The 17,839-nt window shown below is 41.0% G+C and overlaps 2 protein-coding genes across 6 annotated transcripts; one reads left to right on the forward strand and one right to left on the reverse strand.

Annotated features, from left to right (window-relative positions):
- Positions 1-37: 37 nt before the first annotated feature.
- On the forward strand, positions 38-9,080 carry gfm2 (GTP dependent ribosome recycling factor mitochondrial 2). Of its 2 annotated transcripts, none has more exons than XM_080509573.1 (20): positions 38-219; positions 292-376; positions 1,348-1,393; positions 1,485-1,582; positions 1,697-1,822; positions 1,902-1,990; positions 2,090-2,178; positions 2,265-2,325; positions 2,791-2,976; positions 3,083-3,163; positions 3,252-3,400; positions 3,666-3,806; positions 3,918-4,017; positions 4,116-4,302; positions 5,016-5,092; positions 5,626-5,764; positions 6,102-6,287; positions 7,539-7,654; positions 7,730-7,912; positions 8,885-9,080. In XM_080509573.1, exons 1-20 carry the CDS (start codon positions 196-198, stop codon positions 9,011-9,013), a joined length of 2,292 nt encoding a protein of 763 aa, XP_080365699.1. In that variant the 5' UTR covers positions 38-195; the 3' UTR covers positions 9,014-9,080. The 2 variants fall into 2 exon arrangements, with proteins under 2 accessions (XP_080365699.1, XP_080365700.1); XM_080509574.1 differs by having other exon boundaries at positions 7,730-7,876.
- A 95-nt stretch (positions 9,081-9,175) lies between these two features.
- Positions 9,176-14,891, reverse strand: hexb (hexosaminidase B (beta polypeptide)). 4 transcript variants are annotated; one of them, XM_080510511.1, is made up of 15 exons: positions 14,606-14,891; positions 14,328-14,479; positions 13,828-13,893; positions 13,536-13,582; positions 13,339-13,449; positions 13,154-13,255; positions 12,928-13,060; positions 12,659-12,839; positions 12,298-12,384; positions 12,141-12,213; positions 11,568-11,630; positions 10,857-11,037; positions 10,436-10,526; positions 9,771-9,875; positions 9,176-9,534 (listed from the first exon to the last, which is right to left on the reverse strand). In XM_080510511.1, exons 1-15 carry the CDS (start codon positions 14,857-14,859, stop codon positions 9,471-9,473), a joined length of 1,710 nt encoding a protein of 569 aa, XP_080366637.1. In that variant the 5' UTR covers positions 14,860-14,891; the 3' UTR covers positions 9,176-9,470. The 4 variants fall into 4 exon arrangements, with proteins under 4 accessions (XP_080366637.1, XP_080366638.1, XP_080366639.1 ...); XM_080510512.1 differs by lacking the exon at positions 11,568-11,630; XM_080510513.1 differs by lacking the exon at positions 10,857-11,037 and having other exon boundaries at positions 11,456-11,630.
- Between the last annotated feature and the right edge of the window lie 2,948 nt (positions 14,892-17,839).

The raw sequence follows: 17,839 nt of genomic DNA on the forward strand, positions 1-17,839 counted from the left end.
CTGATATATGTGCTGTATTTCCATTTGTCCATTGATTCAGTTCAGGAGAAAACTCTAAATTGACCGCCTGGTTATAAATACTTGGACGTGTCTGTTGTTGTACATCGATATGTGTCTCCTCAGTATGAAGTCTTTGTCCACCAGGACGTGACTGACATTGCTCCTGACTCCTAACATGACACTGATGAAGGAGAGATGATACATAACAACATGATCTGGGTAAGTTAACCATCCGGTTCGTAATGAATGGAGGTATTTTTGCGGAGTTATTAACGCCTTTGTTGTTGACAGGGGAGGATTTTGTTGTCAGCTGGGCTGCAGAGCTGCAGGTGTGGAGTGAGATGTCCTGTAAAGAGACATTACAGCTTTCTTCCAGGTAGGTTGTCTTTGTTGCTCAGTTTAAAAAAAAAAGTATCTTCTAATGGAGTAACTGTGTTGTGAAACTTCAACAGGACATCCAATAAACAAGTATTTATTGTACCTTTTGTGAGTGTTTCATATGGCATGACATTTTGCCATCTGAATTATTACTTTGAATTATTTCTGTGATATGCTGGACAAGCAGCAATACCCATGCTCAATATGGCTTTATCCTGTGCCAATCTCTGGATCTCTGGAGCCAATCCCAGCTGAACCCACATCACCAGCCCATCACCGAGCAAACACAGAGACAACAGCACACACTCACATTTGCACCAATTTAGGGCGACTGATTAACATCACATGCATTCTTTTGGACCGGGAGGAAACTTACGCACACATGGGGAGAACATGCAGTACACAGAAAGGAGCAGCCGGTATTTGAACCCATGACAATCTCGTTGTGAGACAAGATCCCCAACCACTGCTCCTGAACAAGGAACTGATCTCTGGATTGTGATTCAGGATTCTGGAATCAGATTGAAAGTCTGATGCACATATGTAGGCCCCTGGCCAGCTCTGACAGGAAACAAAAAATGTAGATCCTTTTCTTGTTTAAAAATCATCTCATTTCTTTTCTTTCTTTACATGTTTGAAATAGAGATGTATCTGTCAATCTTTCACAATCACTGTCAATCATTTTACATATTATCATTATGTAGCTTGTATTATAAAGGATGCAAAGGAAAAAGATGATAAATTCTAGATAAAGTCCCAGCAAAATATTAAAAACACAGATACAATATATCTGTAATTACCAGCAATATTAACATTATGTTGCACCTCTCAAGAACCTAAAGAAAGAACTCTTAAGAAATACAGAAAAGGTTTACAAAGACATAGGAAATATATTGATGAAAAAAATACATTTTAAGGGAATACGTTTGATTAAATCATCATAATTGTTTTCCATCTTTACTGTCACAGATGATGTCAAATCTCTGCGGGCTGTTGTCAACCCAGATGTTTCCAAGTAAGTTACTAGATGATTTTTTTGTGTGTGTGTGTGTGTGTGTTTCAGATCTGTTTTGGGATCTGTGTTAAGTTGTGATCTCTATCTGCAGGATCCGAAACATCGGGATTATGGCCCACATTGATGCCGGGAAGACGACAACCACAGAGCGGATGCTTTACTACTCTGGCTACACGCGAGCACTGGGAGGTGGGCAGGAAAACAAGACGGATGCGTGATCAAATCTTCACAACTACAACCTGTTGGATGATTTTTTTTTTTTTTTAATCTTTTATCTTTTCTATCTTTCTCTGTTGGTTTCAGATGTGGACGACGGGGACACAGTCACAGATTTTATGGCTCAAGAGAGAGAGCGCGGCATCACCATCCAGTCGGCCGCAGTCACATTTGACTGGAAAAACCATAGAATAAATCTCATCGACACTCCAGGTCACATATTTCGCCGAGGTATCCCCGGGAAACATGAATCACGACAAGCAGCCAGTGAATTGGGAATTTGTGATTACAGGACACGTCGACTTCACTCTGGAGGTGGAGAGGGCGCTCCGCGTCCTCGACGGGGCCGTCGCAGTGTTTGATGCTTCCGCTGGCGTGGAGGTCAGTCCCAGTGCCTTTTAAACTGCTTCGTTCTTCACTGGAAAAAAATGACTTCAGAATTATAACGATTCGCCTCCGTTGCCTTCAAAATGCCGACAGGCTCAGACTCTGACCGTGTGGAGACAAGCAGAGAAGCATCACATCCCGTGTGTTTGTTTCCTGAATAAGATGGACAAGCCTACGGCGAAGTGAGTGACTCCACACCTGCTCACGCTCAACACGTTTTTACTTTTCTTCTACCAGACTCATCAGGAAAATGTTTTTATTTCCACAGTCTGGGTTTCTCCATTGACAGCATAAAACAGAAATTAAAAGCCAATCCAGTCCTCCTGCAGGTAGGCCTTTACTTACACTACCCAAAAGAAGGAAAATGTTTTCAACGACTATACTACATGTGACTACAGACTTGATAGTGATTGTGCTAAAGGTATTGTTTTTCAATTTATAGATTTTCAAAAGAAAAATAATACTTTTGAACCTTCATTTCATGTAGTGTTTAATATATTTCCGCTGCATTTGCATATCACACATTCCCTGTATGGTCAAAATGACTGAAACTGCAGGTTTGTAATGTGCAGATGCAGACGTGAGATTTAAAATTTTTTCAAATGAAATGATATTTTCCAGTAGAAAAAGTTGAACATTGGTGGAAAACATTTTTGTGGGTATTTAAACAGCTCAGTTTTACTCACAGCATAAGCAAAGGACCAGAAGTATTTTCTAATTAAAAAAAAGAACAAACTACATAGATCTACATGCGCACAATGTGAGCGTCACCATGTACTTTAAATGTCTCACAGATTCCTGTCGGCAGCGGGAAAACCTTCACAGGCGTGGTCGACTTGCTGACCAATCAGAAGCTGATCTGGAAGCCGAAATCTCTGCACGACGACGGACGAGGGTTTGAGGTCAAAGCTCTCGACCAGGCGGACGATCCGGAGCTGCTGCAGGTGGTCAGTGAGGCCAGAATGGCTCTAATTGAGCAGGTAAAACTCCCACCACAATTAATTCTAATGTTTTGTTTTTTTGCTTCAGTTTAAAAAAAAAAAAAAAAAAAAAGTATCTTGTTTATATTGGTGTATAAATGCACAGGTTGCTGATCTGGACGACGCCTTTGCGGAGCTCCTCCTCACCGATTTCAGCGAGAACTTCGATGCCGTTCCCTCCGTCAAAGTAGGTCTTCCACCACCTCACAATCAAAGCCTCGGTCACACAGACACAACCTGCACTGCTCATGCCCCCCCCCCCCCCCCCCCCCCAGCTGCGGGAGGCTGTGCGGCGCGTGACGTTGGCCCGTAAGGGCGTCCCGGTGCTCTGCGGGAGCTCCTTGAGGAACAAAGGCGTCCAGCCCCTTTTGGACGCCATCACTGCCTACCTGCCCGCCCCCAGCGAGCGACACCACGACCTGGTGTGAGTACACACTTTCGCTCACGATCAAATCACATAAGGGTTGTTGAGATGTAGGGAAAAAAATAGAAGGAATCAAGTCCATATGTTCCCCCCTTTCTTGTTTTATAAATTGGATTGTGCAGGAGTGTATTTATTTCAGAAGAAAATAGCATTTTTGTAAATCATTTATTAATATATATAAGAATTGTGAAACAACTTTTTGGACAAATAAGACCCATGTGAAAGTGTTGAAAAGCTGGATAATATGACCCCTTTAACTCCACAGGCGGTGGTACAAAGACGATTTGTGTGCGCTGGCCTTTAAGGTTCTCCACGATAAGCAGCGCGGTCCCCTGGTGTTTCTCCGGATCTACTCCGGTACTCTGAAGTCTCAGACGGCCGTCCACAACATCAACAGGAACAACACGTATGTGGGTTCCATTCCAGGTGCAGAAATCCCTGATGTCGCCAAAATAGCCACGATAACACACAAAGCTGAAGGGTTTTGTTTTTTTTGTGTGTGTGTGTGTGTTTGTAGTGAGCGGATGAGCCGGCTGCTGGTGCCGTTCGCTGACCAGCATGTAGAAATCCCCTCCATACCCGCGGGGAACATCGCGCTAACTGTCGGACTGAAGCAGGTCCAACTTAATTTTTTTTCTTTTGAAATTAAAACTGTCTGTTCGGTGTAAAATCGTTCACATTTTGAAGAAGCCCTTCTTGTTTTGTCGCTCTCCAGACGGTCACAGGCGACACCATCGTTTCATCCAAGGCTTCAGCAGCCGCTGCAGCCAGAAGAGCTCGGGACGACGGCGGGGCAGGAAGGACGCGTGGGGACGAGGTCAGCATCGTCCTCTCGGGAGTCGAAGTCCCCGATCCCGTTTTCTTCTGCACCATTGAGCCGCCCACCATGGCCAAACAGGCTGGTGAGTAACTGTAAACTAAACTGAACTGTAACTAAAGTGACTCTGGCAACTAGTTTTCTGCTGTGCTTTGATTATTATATCATTTTATGAAGCATTACATGGTCTTTTACTGAGATACACTTTATGTTTATGAACCTGGACGGACTCAGGACGGGATATCTTCATTTTAGCCATTATTTTTACGCTTGCCCAATTTCAAACACATTTTCATTGATAATAATTACCTTTATATTTAATTAATCTGTGTGCCTGTCACTTTAAGAGGCAAGGTGCAAAGATTGCTATCCTTAGCGCCACTTTAGTTTTCTTCATCATCTTTCTCTTCCGCCAGCTCTTTGGCTCAAAACTCGTCCCGCATTATTGACTTTTGTTAACAATTCGGCAAACTTCCGGAAAAAAAAGTAAAAAAAATTGTGAGAAATTTGCCAGTGAAAGCAGATGGGATTTTGGTCAAAATAAGAGCATGTTGCATTAAAAAAAATACATTAAAACATCCATAAAAAATTGAGACTATAATGCTGTGACTTATTATTTCTTTATTCTTCTCTTTCCTTTTCTGGACTTGTGTGTTTGTTTGTATTTATTCCATCTTGAGTATCAATTTATTTTGATGCTCTGAATTTACATCAACTGTCTGAGAGATGCTATTTACAGAAAGCTTCATTGAATGTTTATTTACACTTGCATATTGACATTTTTTCCCTGTTTATAAGATCTTGACAACGCACTCACGTGTCTCCAGAGAGAAGACCCCAGTCTTAAAGTCAGAGTTGACCCTGATTCTGGTCAGGTAAGTCAAGTCAAGTCCTTTATTTATCACAAATGCATAGTATAATTATAGCAGTATAATGCTTTAAGTAAATTTTTATAGGACAGAAGAATTTTTATATATTTTTTTTGTCATTTACTCATTTATTTTTAATGAACCCAACAATTAATGTACCCTTAGTTTATTTCTTTATCTATTTTTTATTTCTCTTTTTTTGCAAATGTGCAATGTGATGCAATGACATGATGTACAATTTTATGTTCTATTGTTTATTTGTGAAATCTCAAACACAATAAACTTGTTCAAAACATCTTATTCAAATTTAGAACACAAATAAAGAAAATAGCACACAATATTACAATATTATTAATGATAAAGGAAATTCAGGCAGACAAAAGACAAAAGATAAATATAGGTAGACTAGTGTCAGTAATATATACAAGCCAAATTGTCGAGCCTAATTTCTTGGTAACAGCTTCACTAGATCAGCCCTAGTTTTCCCTCATATCTGCCATATTGAGCCAATCTGAACGACCTTCACTCTCCGTCCTCAGACCGTTCTGTGTGGGATGGGAGAGCTGCACATCGAGATCATCCACGACCGGATCAGGAGAGAGTACGGCATCGAGACCCACCTCGGACCCCTGCAGGTGGCTTACAGAGAGACCATCCTCCAAGAGGTCCAGACCACCGGTACAACAAACGGCACCAGAGCCGTGTGCTCACACCTGAGAACACGCTGAGCTCAACACAATTAACATTGAGGCACAAAATCTAGGCAATACTTATTTTAACTAGGAAATTCATGTTTTATATATTTTCATTGTGAGTTTCATAGTATTTTGCTAATCACTGTGTATATTCAAATTCATGTACGTTTTAAAATCCAATTATAATATTCTATGTACCACTAGAGGGCGCACACATGCAACTAGTAGTGTCTGAAAGTGTTGAGAACCAGAAGAAGTTTTTGCACTGCAGTGGATTAAATAGATACATCTGATTGTTTATAAATGTGTTTTTGGTGCAGATACACTGGACCGCACTGTTGGTGAGAGGAGACACGTCGTGACGGTGGAGCTGGCCGTCAGGCCCGAGGACGGCTCGTCTGCCGGGGCTTCATGTGATGTCGCTTTCACAGACGAGCTGGAGGGGCAGCTGTCGCCGGACATGAAAGAGGCGGTGGAGAACGGCGTCCACAGCTCGTATCTTCAAGGTGATGGCACTCACACGGAACCCGATTCATCTCTTTCATAAAGCCCGACATGCTCACTTCTATTATCAAATATTAATTTCTAAGTAAATGATGACAAACGTTGAGTTTAAGGGGGAAAAAACTTAGTTACTTATTCCACTTTTGGAAATGTTATAAAATGAACATTAATCACACCGGCACTCTGGATATAAAAAAACACAGTTAGAGATACTAAAATCACACATAATTCATGATTTGTAGCTTTAAAAGCCAATGATTTGGTACATTTTCTGCACTATGACGTAAAACTACCCTAAAAGACTGCAAGGTGTATTTTCTGAAACAAAACAAAAAAACCCAGTAGTCAACAAAAGAGTATGTTTGCAAGTGAAAATATACTGTGTATCTGCAAGGCTGTCTTATTTTTCAGTTTCATGCATCAGAGATGTTGTGTTAAGGCAATGAAGCTAAATACAAAAGTGTGTTTCATGTTCTTCAACAGATTTAGATGCGGTTTAACAGGAAAAACATTGGAGCCATGCACTTTGTACAGCCAATAGTTTGATTGAGCAACGCAAATGTTACTGACACAACATTTTGGTTTTCGATCATGTGTTGATTGGCCACACCCGTGAGCTGGTATCTGTTGTGACATGTGACATGTTACCGTGTGACCCAGACGTCATCTTATCTGCTCTGAGTCTTTTTACACAGCGCTCTGTACAGACGCCGTAGGATGAGCTCGGTTAAAAAAAAAAACAACAAAAAACAAACAAAGCACCAGTTGTTTTCACATCAGGAGCAGCCAAGTGAGAATGTGAGTGTAGATAAATACTTGAATAGTCAGAACATGTGAAATGATAAAGTATGATAACAAGTGTAAAGTTCGAGTATGAATATGAACCAGAGTTATTATCTATATTAACTTAATGCAGTTTGTAATGGGGAGAATTAGCAGTTAGTAAATTTGCAACGTGTGCACATGCAATCGCTATCAAGAGCACTGTTAGGTTTCCTTCATTTGGAACGTATCGGCTTTTTCTAACTAAAAGAGATTATGATTATATTGTTTGGAAAATAAAGCATTGCACTTCTGCACAAATTGATCAAATAAGCAGTTTATCATTAATCCGCATCAAATTGTATGTTCTAAATTAAAGCTGTAAGGATCCGATTATTTTACGATATCTCTGTATTTTAAAGGATCCTCGAAAAAGTGCTCAATTAATTCCTGATTGGTAAAACGTCCTGAATCCCTGCTTCCCCTCTCAGGTCCTCTGCTGGGTTACCCCGTCCAAGGTGTGTCGACACTGATCCAGAGAGTCTCCACCGAAGCGGGGACGTCCCCCGCCATGGTTTCTGCCTGCGTGTCTCGCTGCATGCTGAAGGTGAGCAGTCAGTTTGCCGTTTGCCCGTCGCCGCGAGCGACGGCGGGTCTCACGGCTCCGCCCCTCCACGTGCAGGCCTTCAGGCTGGCGAGGGGGAAGCTGCTGGAGCCGCTCATGTCTCTGGAGGTCACCGTGACGGAGGACCACCTCAGCTCCGTGCTGAGCGACTTGGCCCAGAGACGGGGCACCGTCAGGGACATCCAGAGTCGCCATGACAACAAGGTGCTGCTCGCCACCGTGCCTCTGGCGGAGATGATGGTGAGATGACGCTCGAGTCCAAAATGGATTTGGTTGGTCTCTTCTATTAGACGTACTTATTAGATCTTGTCATGAAATTAAATGCTGCGACTCATTTGTTGTTGTTTTTTTAGATTTTCACAGTTATTGATGGACGTCCAAGATTTTTATTGAAAGATTGGATTGAAAAATAATAACCATTTAAGATATTGAATGAAGTTTGTATCTGCCACTGAAAATCTCATAATATATATCATTTTCAAGTTTTATCCAGCTGAATCCTCTCTTTTTCAAATTTTATTCCTCCCAGTCCAAAAAGGCTCTTATATTTTACATTCTTGTTTCATCACAATCATGGAAAATACAAAATAACCCAATATCATCTGGAACCATTTTATATACTTCTATACCACAAGACTTTGAACTCAGTATTCTGTACTACATTCTAATCATGCGATCTAATTTCTTGCAAAGTGTCTTATAATCTGAGTAAAATCACATTTCAACATTTCTAGTTAAAAGAAAGTACGATTGCATGTGCATTGTTGAGCTTACCTTTTAATACAGTGCAATATTTATCAAGACTTTAAATTACTAATTTAACTCAGTGTTCATTTTAAACCGGACATTGTACTTGCAGTACATTTGTGTGTACATTATGCTCAAGTAGCTTTATTTCCTTTTTTGCCTAATTTTTGAAATTGAATGAATCAATTCTGGATATTTAGTGGGAATAGACGTGTTGCTAAAAGTAAAAAGGCCCAACATTATGCAATTCATTCCATGAGAGTGGAAATGTTTTCAATTTTTCCTGCATTCATTCCAGCTACTAATATTTTAAATAAAGGCTATTTTTGGCTTGTATGTGCCTGAATTAATACATACTAGATTCTGAATAAGGAAAATGACTACCCTGGGAATATCTGCTGGTTCTTACAGACTGTGCCAACACATTGTAGAGATCATTCAATCAAACCTGTTTTTGCTCTCTAGGGTTATTCCACTGCTCTGCGCACGGTGACGTCGGGCAACGCCACCTTCTCCCTGGAGCTGGACACGTACGAGGCCATGAACCCCCAGGAGCAGAGCAGCCTCCTCAGAAGACGAGCTGGTCTGCTCTAATCGCTCGGGACCAAAGGCCCTTCCCAAAGATGGACTGCATTTTTCCAGACGTGGAGTTAAGATTCTATTTATCGAGTGAATGACTATAGTAAAAAAAAGAGGACAGTGTATTTAATGCACTGTGTGTTTTCCTGGATCAAAAATAAAAGACACCAAGCAGGATTTCAATCATCACCAGTTTATTGGTAAATCTCGTATAGAAACATTCATTTAAAAAAACAAGAAAGTAAAAAAAAAAAAAGTGCAATTTAAAATGTAGAAATGTCCGACATTAAAAGCAACTGAAGGTTTAGTTAAGTAGCGTTAAAAAGGACGATGCATTTCACTGCTGCAAAGTCCGCACAAAAAGCAGCTCAGCATTTGATTTTTCACCGCTTTCCAATGTAATCGTGTTTTTTTTTTTGATAGTGTGTGGATCGTCTTTCCCTTTTCACCTCCAGTCGCCTTGCAGTCGTTTTCACACAGCTTTGTACTCTCGTGGGCAGTGGCCGGAGAACAGCGGCTCCGCTGGAATCCCGCGCCTTGGAGGTGAACATTCACACGAGATGGGGTGAGATTTTAATCATCCGTATGTGCAGTTAGAAATCTATTAAGGATGAGTTTTCTAACGCCCCGTTTACACGACAAGGTTTCACGTGACCAAAAAGTGGAGAAAATTTTGTGGGCGCACTCAAAATTTGTCGTCGTGTGAACGGGGTCTAAATAAATAACTTGGTTTGAATGAAATGCGGGTATAAAAGAGGCCTCTGATACTCACTCCACCAAACGACAGCGATGCGCGAACAGCCGGTTGTAGGCGTCGCTGATGTCGGTCACTTTTTGATTGCTCCATAGCCGCTCGGCCACGGCGCTGGCACGGGGCCTAGAGACGACAACAGGCAGGATAAAGTGACGTGGCTGTGTTTTTAAAACAAAGTGAACAACATTACAAACGCATCTCTTCTTTATGATGAAGAAAATCTATATTAGAAATGGATTTAACACGTTCAGGCAGAAATCTCAAGACTTTCTATGGAGCTATGATGATGCTGGAGTCAAATGACAAGCACCAGGTACTGCATGCCGGGTTCTGTTGATAAAGGTTTCATTTGAAAAGACGTTTATAAAAGAGAAAAGCTCAGATGGCTTGTTTTCAGTGAGAGTTTAATTTTAACTGTGGCCAATGAAATGCATTAAAGAACACTGCATAAAATATGAGAGCCCCGATACAAAATATAAATGTAAAAGTTGAGAAAACAAGTTACTTAAACAAGCAAAATTATCCGTCCATGCAGCATGTAAAATCAGGATTTATTATACTGTAAAATGAAGGACTAAAAATAAGAAAGTGACTTTCACAATTAGATAAGAAAAATAAGATTTCAAATAGGTCGGCAAATGCCAAATAAAAAAAGAAAGAAAGGAAGTGAAAAAGAGCCTTACCAGAGTCTGGGTGTGATGTTGGTTGCGTCCACATATTCTCCCCACATACAGGCTTCTCCACCAATCACAAGCTTCTTCTGTTGCTCAGTTCCTGTTTGAAAGTGTGAGATTTGATGATGTCAGAATAATTTAACAGCCACATGAAATCTAATGCTACCCTGGACAAGAGTGATGAATAAAAATAACAACTAATCTGAAATCCAAACACGTGGTAATATGATAAAACAGGCAAGTCTATTCAGCAGGCTTACACATGATTCACTTCATTAAATTTCAAATGTAGGTTAAGAGGTGGATGATGTCGCAGACTAATAAAACTGAATTGCACCACAAGGCAAAGTCCCACACTTGTGTAAATACAGAGCAATAATGACCCGTTAAAAAAAAAAGGTCCTTTACAAATTTAAATGCAGACACGAACCATTGAAACTCTGCGGGTCGGCTTTGTAAGCGTCATGCCAGTCCTGGCCATAGGAGATACGGTTGAGGTACCAGGGAGTGGACAGCAGGGTCTGGTACCCTGAGGACGTTACTCTTGCCATCTCGTGCTGGTATTGCTGCTCGCTTCCTTTCCAAACGTGGATAAGTGTGTCTGCTTTCAGCTACGGGGCGCACACAAGCGCGTTAACGGGTGAGATACGAGAGAGAGAAAATGTCGGGGAAGGGGAAGGAACACAGACAATGTTACAACCTTTCACCTGAAAACCTTTTGTTTTGTTCCTCATTGTACATTTGCAGATACGCCCATGTTTACAGTTGCTTATCAAGAAATCTCTCCAGCCTTGAGGATGTGCGTGTAGTCTTGTCACGATGACACTTATTTGTATGTGTTAAGTCTCCAGGGCGAGAAAAAATAAATTGCTCAAACCACCAACCCCGCAGCCTCATGTCCACTTTAAATCTGCTTTATACTACATTTTATCAAAAGGGTAAGCCTGCTGAATAAAATCCACTTTTTTCCTTCAACAAATTTCAATTCAACCATTTCTTTTTTTTTTTTTTTAAAGTAGGAGAACTAACCGTTGAAGTTGAGCGGCTCAACCTTGTAGTACTTCTGCCAGTCCTGTCCGTAGCTAATATAATCTAGGTACCATGGGGCGGAGAGGATGGTGGTGTATCCCGAAGCCGTCACCTTGCTCAGCTCTTCATTACTCCCACCACCGATCCACACATGCACTACCGTGTCTGGCTTCAGCTGCAATTATTTAAAAAAAAAAAAAAAAGACAAGCTGCCATACACGGAGTTTAAATAGCACACAAGCTGTGAGATTCTAGGGAGTTTTTTTTTTTTTTTTTTTTTAAAGAGAAAGCAAAAGTGATTAGCTAAATGTGAAGCAGCTGAGCTGAGAAGTGAAACTTGTATCAGTCTGGTGCATGAATGTTATAAAAAAAACTTTTATAATGTGGACTGAAAAAAAACATGGTTGAATCAAATATTTTTTATGGAAAGTTAGAAATACGATTCTTCATAAGTAAAAGGTGTATTATCGCTTATCTGGTTCATGTACTTTTCAGATTTCCAGAAAAACTTTCCAGGATTCTGCCGTGGGCCCGTCAGACTGTTTTGCAGTAGTCCGGGGGCTTTGGCGAGGTCATGACCCTTCTGGGCCACCGTTAAAAATACCCACTTGAGCCTTTTAAAGTGTGACGCGCAGCAATACTCATTGGCTTGAGTTAGTATTGAGAGAAATGAGGAGGATCCCACCTTAACCCCGTTGTCAAAGACCTCCTGCCAGATCATGTATCCCTTCTTTGTCGTGGTAACAATATCCAAAAGTCTATCAGTTAAAAAAAAAAAGTTAAAACAACTTAAAACTGCATCATTTCATCTTTGAATAAGAGGAGCTCAATAAGAAACAAACCTCTGGATGTAGAAAGATTCTAGTTTGCTGTAGTCTTGTCCGAAGCCGTGGTCGACCATGAACTGCTGGATGTCCGGGTTGGATCTCCTGTGGAGCAAAACTAAGTTCAACTTCATCATCCACCACGTGGGCAATTAGTTTTGCGGCCAGGCAATGAATATCAAAGCAAAAGTGACAAATTAAAAAAAAAAAAAATCACACTGCAATTACTTTTTTTAATGAGTCTTTTTGTCCTGTGTCCAGTTTATAGTCAATCACAGGCTTCATTTCATGCAGGTCAACATTGTCACAGAAACTGAATCCACATAATAGCAGGACCTGTAATACCGGTTTTCTTGCCCCCCCACCAAGTTTGTCTTACCAGCATGTGAAGTCCACCTCGTCTCCTCCCAGGTGAACGTAGGCGTCGGGAAACACGGTGCTGATCTCCTGGAAGAACTGCGACATGAAGTCGTAGGTGGTGTTCAGGATGGGGTTCACCGGCCCGAACGAGCCGGAGGGTTGACTTCCAGAGTAACACGGTGTGAGTAGACCCGGCTGGCCTGGAAAGGAAAGGAAAGGAAAAAGAAATGTAGCCCATTAGAGATCGGCAACCCGACGGAAACAACTTTTTTAGATTTCATCAACTACCTTTCCCCCACGACTGCGTGTGTCCCGGAGTGTCGAACTCGGGGATGACGCGGATGCCTCGCAGACGAGCGAACTCGATTACCATCTTCACGTCGGCTGGTGTGTACACGTGCGTGTACGGGTGGTACGCTCCCTGTCGACAGGTTTTAAAGCACAAAATGGCATAAAAATGGTATAAAAGAAGGAGGGGGAAAAAAACTTAAGTTTGCATAGTTATGCTACGGACCTGCTGGCTCAGATTGGGGAACGTGCGACTTAGGTATGGGAACGATGGATCGTCGACGATGTGCCAGTGGAACACGTTGAATTTGTTCATGGCCATCGTTTCCTGGATAAAAAGAGTTTTTTTTTTTTTTTAAAGAATAGTAAAAACAGTAAAGACAAAATCATAAGAAAGTATTCTCCACGTACCAGAGTGGACAGGATGACTTTAATAGGGAGGTAATGTCGGGAGGTGTCCAGTAAAATGCCTCGATGTGCAAATCTGGGGAAGTCCTTGATTTTTGTGACATTGATGTTTTTCTGAAATGATAAAAGTGAAAGCAACAGTTGGAACGTAGCTCTACTCAAACACCACAATGAAACCCGGAGATGCAAAATGTCCTCACAGCTCCATATTCGTCTTCATACACCAACTGGCTGAAAGTTTCCAGACCTGCAAAAGTAAAAAAAAAACAAAACTTTGTGATATGATGATTTTATGACACAACAAAATTCATTTATTGTAATTGTGCAATGAGTGGTACCCAATATGAAAGTGGGTGTAATCTGTCATTACAGAAAAATAAACCCCGTGGGTTAAACTTTAGAGGAACATCCAACAGTAGAAGTGAAATGATTCACAAACGTATCTTTGTTTGCTTATTAACATTATGGTTGGATAATCTGACGTCACTCTACCTCGCAGGGCTCCCCAGACCTTCGGTGCCATCAGGACAGCGTACGGCTGATCCACCATCAGTTCATCTGCAAAATCATCATTGTCACTTTAATGGGCACAACATACATAAAGAAAAGGACAAACCAAGTCTCAAAGTAGTGTTTTGTGCTAAGCAAATTCAAATGGGCAGGTTTTTTTTAAATATGTAAGAAAATAGCATTTAATTCTGAAAACTTTTTCAATAACTAAATAATAAAAGTTATTGATGCATTTCAAATGGACTGTCATCCAAAATGATCTATTATAAACAACATCTGATTGTGCAGTTCTTGAATGAGCATCAATAGTTGAATATGGAGCTTTAAGCTTAAAAAAAAACCTGTATATAACAGACTTTACCTTGAAATATAGTGTTATGAAGTTTAAAAACACAAAATCAAATCTCAACTCGCGTGGCACTCTGCGCATGCGCACTCAACAGTGGCGATTATTTTATCAATGAGGAAGAAGGCAGACTCACATGACTCGTCAGAAGTGATACTCGGGTGGCCGTCACACTCCGAGTCAGGTGATGTGATCCACACCTGCAGCTCTGTCAGCTCCGAGGGGCCCGATCGCCCGTTTTTGCCCACCCCTTGTTTTCTGGCCACACCAAACATGTATTCAAAATACCTGCAGAGAGAGAAAGAGACAAAGTAGTGCCGGTCCGTGAACGCGTCACGAAAGTGTGTCTCCGTATAAACAAGCGGAAAAGGTGGAAAACCAAATTATGTGAACAAACTATGAATAAAACCTCACCTCCTGTACGCATTCTGCAGGATGTTGCAGCTCGGACCAGCCGAAGACTGTTTGGAGTCGACAATTTTAAAACTGGAGCTGCTCAACTTGAACGAGGACTGTATGATGCTCAGTTCCTGCGGCAGAGGCCACAGGGAGCCGTATTTTGACGGCTGCGCCAGCGGCTGGGCCTCCTCTCTGTCGTCGTTAAACTGCAGCCCCTGGCCGAGGCCGAGAGACAGCCACAGGGCTGCAAACTTCAGGACGAGGACCATGTTTACGGAGGCGCGGACAGTCACAAGGCTAATCGGTAGGCGGACGAGCTTGACAGGTCTAGGGGCAGCGGGGCGGGGGCGGGGCTTAGCAGGCGTAGGGATTTAAAGGGGCCGCGCCATTTTGTTCAACGAGTGAGGTGAATCAGGTGAGCGAGACGAGAAATACTTCGCACATTTCTTTTAAAACATACTGAACATTTGCATATTGTCATCTAATATAACAGGGGTGTTAATCATTCCAAGCCAATGATTTCATTGTACATGTTCTTAACCCTATCGTACTGTATGTATGTCCCCAACTCATGATATCGAGTATTTTGTTATTGTGTCCTATATAAATATATATATATTAATCTTTTTGATGACATGTAAAAAGAAAACAACCAAGGATGACACAAAACATGCATAGATATCTTTTCCTCAATATGACGACTGCAACATGATGAGTTTCCATTTTTGTTTTGTAAATATATTCAAAATAGAAGCACGTACGTGTCATAATTTTTTTTTGATTAGATTATTGGCCCGACCCACGATGGGTAAAGTCAGTTCAACATGACTGGGAATGTTGTATTTGGAGTAGCTGTGATGCAGTGGTTAAAGCTCTCATCTCACATTAAGAAATCCACGGGTTCAAAATCTAGCTGGGCCCTTTGTGAAGTTTGTGTGTTGTGAGTTTTCACAGGGTTCTCTGGTTTCCTCTCACAGTCCAAATAAATCTGAGTTTGATTGGTGACTCTAATTTGCCCCTGTGGATAAAATAAATAAAGTACATCATAGATAGAACATTACAGAGGTACTTACTTCAGTTATTTTTGGACTGCAGGAGGAAATGAGAGGAGCGACAAGGGGAAAATCCACATACACACAGGAAGTACATCCACAATGCTCATTCAGTCTGAATGTCCCTGAGACATTCTTGATATAAAAATGAGAGGGCTCACTACTTTACCGGAAAACGAACCAAGGCTGCCTGCAGACGTGCGCCCATAAAAAGATCTGTTGAATGTCTTCAGCTAATATCTGCCACGACTCGTCTTCACTGCCAAATTCTGTGTGCGCAACTTGAACCGAAGGGTCAAAGATGGAGAACGCCAGAGAACAGCAAAAAAAAAAAAAAACTGCATACATTGACAGAGAAGATTTGGTAAATCTTTCACGCAAACACGTACAGTAAATTCTTAAAAAAAAAAAAAGAAAAGTGAATCCACCATTTAAAAGGGAAATAGAGAAGCTTTCCAATAGTATAGGATTTATTACCAAGAAGCATTTTTACAAAAACATTTGCCAAACATACATTTTGATGCTTTTTGTATGTTGCTAATGTGCAAATATGTTTCATATCTAAGTATTCAATGTATATAATCCATATTACTTCCATGCATTTGGTGCTGTAATTGTTCCTCCACTGTGAAATTCGGTTGATGAATAAATAAAGGCATACGTTTTACAAATGGATTAAGCATTGAACTCAGTGGCTCGCTTTCCAAAGTTTCACACAAACATTAGCGATAGTTGTTTGCATGAGTTCATGTTATTGAGGATGCATATTTTCCTGCTGAAGACGATACATGAGGCAAATTGAAGTTTAAATGATATCTCCGAAAAGATGCTAAGTTTATTTTTCATTGCTGTTCAGTGGTTAAATGTCTGCAAGAGGAAATCTGCTCAAAACAACGAACCATCTGATATTACTTTCCCAGGTCTGCTGAAGCCGTCAAATAAAATCCAGGCATTGTTCAATGACAGTTATGTCCACGAGGGGTCACTCGTGTCACATATAAAGGCTTTTGGGTTGACTCCCATTACAGCCATCCACCTTCTATGAACTAGAACAGGTGAACGCCAAACAGCACGCAGACTGGAACTGGACACTTTCTCATAATGAGATAGGTTTATTATGATTGTTAAAACTAACTATGAAAAATGTGGATTAAATGCATCCCAGTGGATCAATAGAATATCAATTTGTCGAACCTGTCAGCTGAAAAATGAGCACATCATTAAGAATAACACATTGATCCATACATACATTTGACAACGGGTTATTTCTGAAAACAAATCCCTTTCATTAGTGCTCGTTGGTGAGAAGCAAATGGTTTCATAGATGTGAGGGAAAAAGAAAATCCATAATTGAAGAAAACACCCTTTAAAGGTACCACAGGGATAGTTCACCTTGTTTAGCCTCTGTGACTGGTTTCAGTTCCAACATTTTCTCCAGTAGATGTCCCTCCTGTTGTAGATTAAAACAAACAAAAAAAGAGCATCAGCTCACACTAATGCATCTCTCTAATGAGCAATGCTGTATTGTCCTGAATTTGAAGCTACAGTAAAATCATTACCGTCCCCTTATTAATAGTTGACGGGAAAAGAAACGGTGTGAGTCAGTAGCAGCTCTGTAATCACCACAGCACATTAAAAACAAACCAAACAATTCCATTATGGCCTCGGCGGGTCTGGTGAGGAGTTCAGTCACAGCCAAATGTACCATCACCAAGCACCACAAAATGTGACTCACACAAGATGTCCGGGGATAAAATTGGACTTCCCGTCCCCGGCTACCCCGACCAGAAACCACAATGCCTTTATAATCCTATAGGGCTTCACGCTGGGCCACTGTGACTCAACCTGGCTTTATGGTATTTCCTCAAAATGTTTTTGTTGTAAAATATGTCCCTGTTGTTTTTTTTAAGTCACAAAGAATGACACAAACATCACCTTTAATTTCCCCCTGAGCTCCAGTCACAATGCTGGCTGGGTCTTATTTCATTATTTTGCCAAAGACCTTGTTTACTCCTGAGATTATTACATTTTGTTCTTTAAGTACTTCCTGAACACGCAGTTTATTTGACAGAGCAGTATTACATACAGTGCATATTATCATATTATTCTATTTGAGGTAACTTCTTTTGAGTTTGAGGTGCCTGGCAAAAGTTTTTTCAACAGGTGAGAAAGTAAAAATCACACACAATTTCACAAA

The sequence above is a fragment of the Blennius ocellaris genome, assembly GCF_963422515.1.
Source record: "Blennius ocellaris genome assembly, chromosome: 15".
Classification (NCBI taxonomy): domain Eukaryota; kingdom Metazoa; phylum Chordata; class Actinopteri; order Blenniiformes; family Blenniidae; genus Blennius; species Blennius ocellaris.

Excerpts from the sequence above, each read along its gene's own strand:
- gfm2 (XM_080509573.1), top strand. The coding sequence starts at position 196 with ATGATACATAACAACATGATCTGG. Across the intron at positions 2,326-2,790 it reads CCAATCCAGTCCTCCTGCAG|ATTCCTGTCGGCAGCGGGAA; the intron begins GTAGGCCTTTAC and ends AATGTCTCACAG. Across the intron at positions 2,977-3,082 it reads GAATGGCTCTAATTGAGCAG|GTTGCTGATCTGGACGACGC; the intron begins GTAAAACTCCCA and ends ATAAATGCACAG.
- hexb (XM_080510511.1), bottom strand. The coding sequence starts at position 14,859 with ATGGTCCTCGTCCTGAAGTTTGCAGCCCTGTGGCTGTCTCTCGGCCTC. Across the intron at positions 12,840-12,927 it reads CACGCAGTCGTGGGGGAAAG|GCCAGCCGGGTCTACTCACA; the intron begins GTAGTTGATGAA and ends TTTCCTTTCCAG. Across the intron at positions 12,214-12,297 it reads GAATCTTTCTACATCCAGAG|ACTTTTGGATATTGTTACCA; the intron begins GTTTGTTTCTTA and ends TTTAACTGATAG.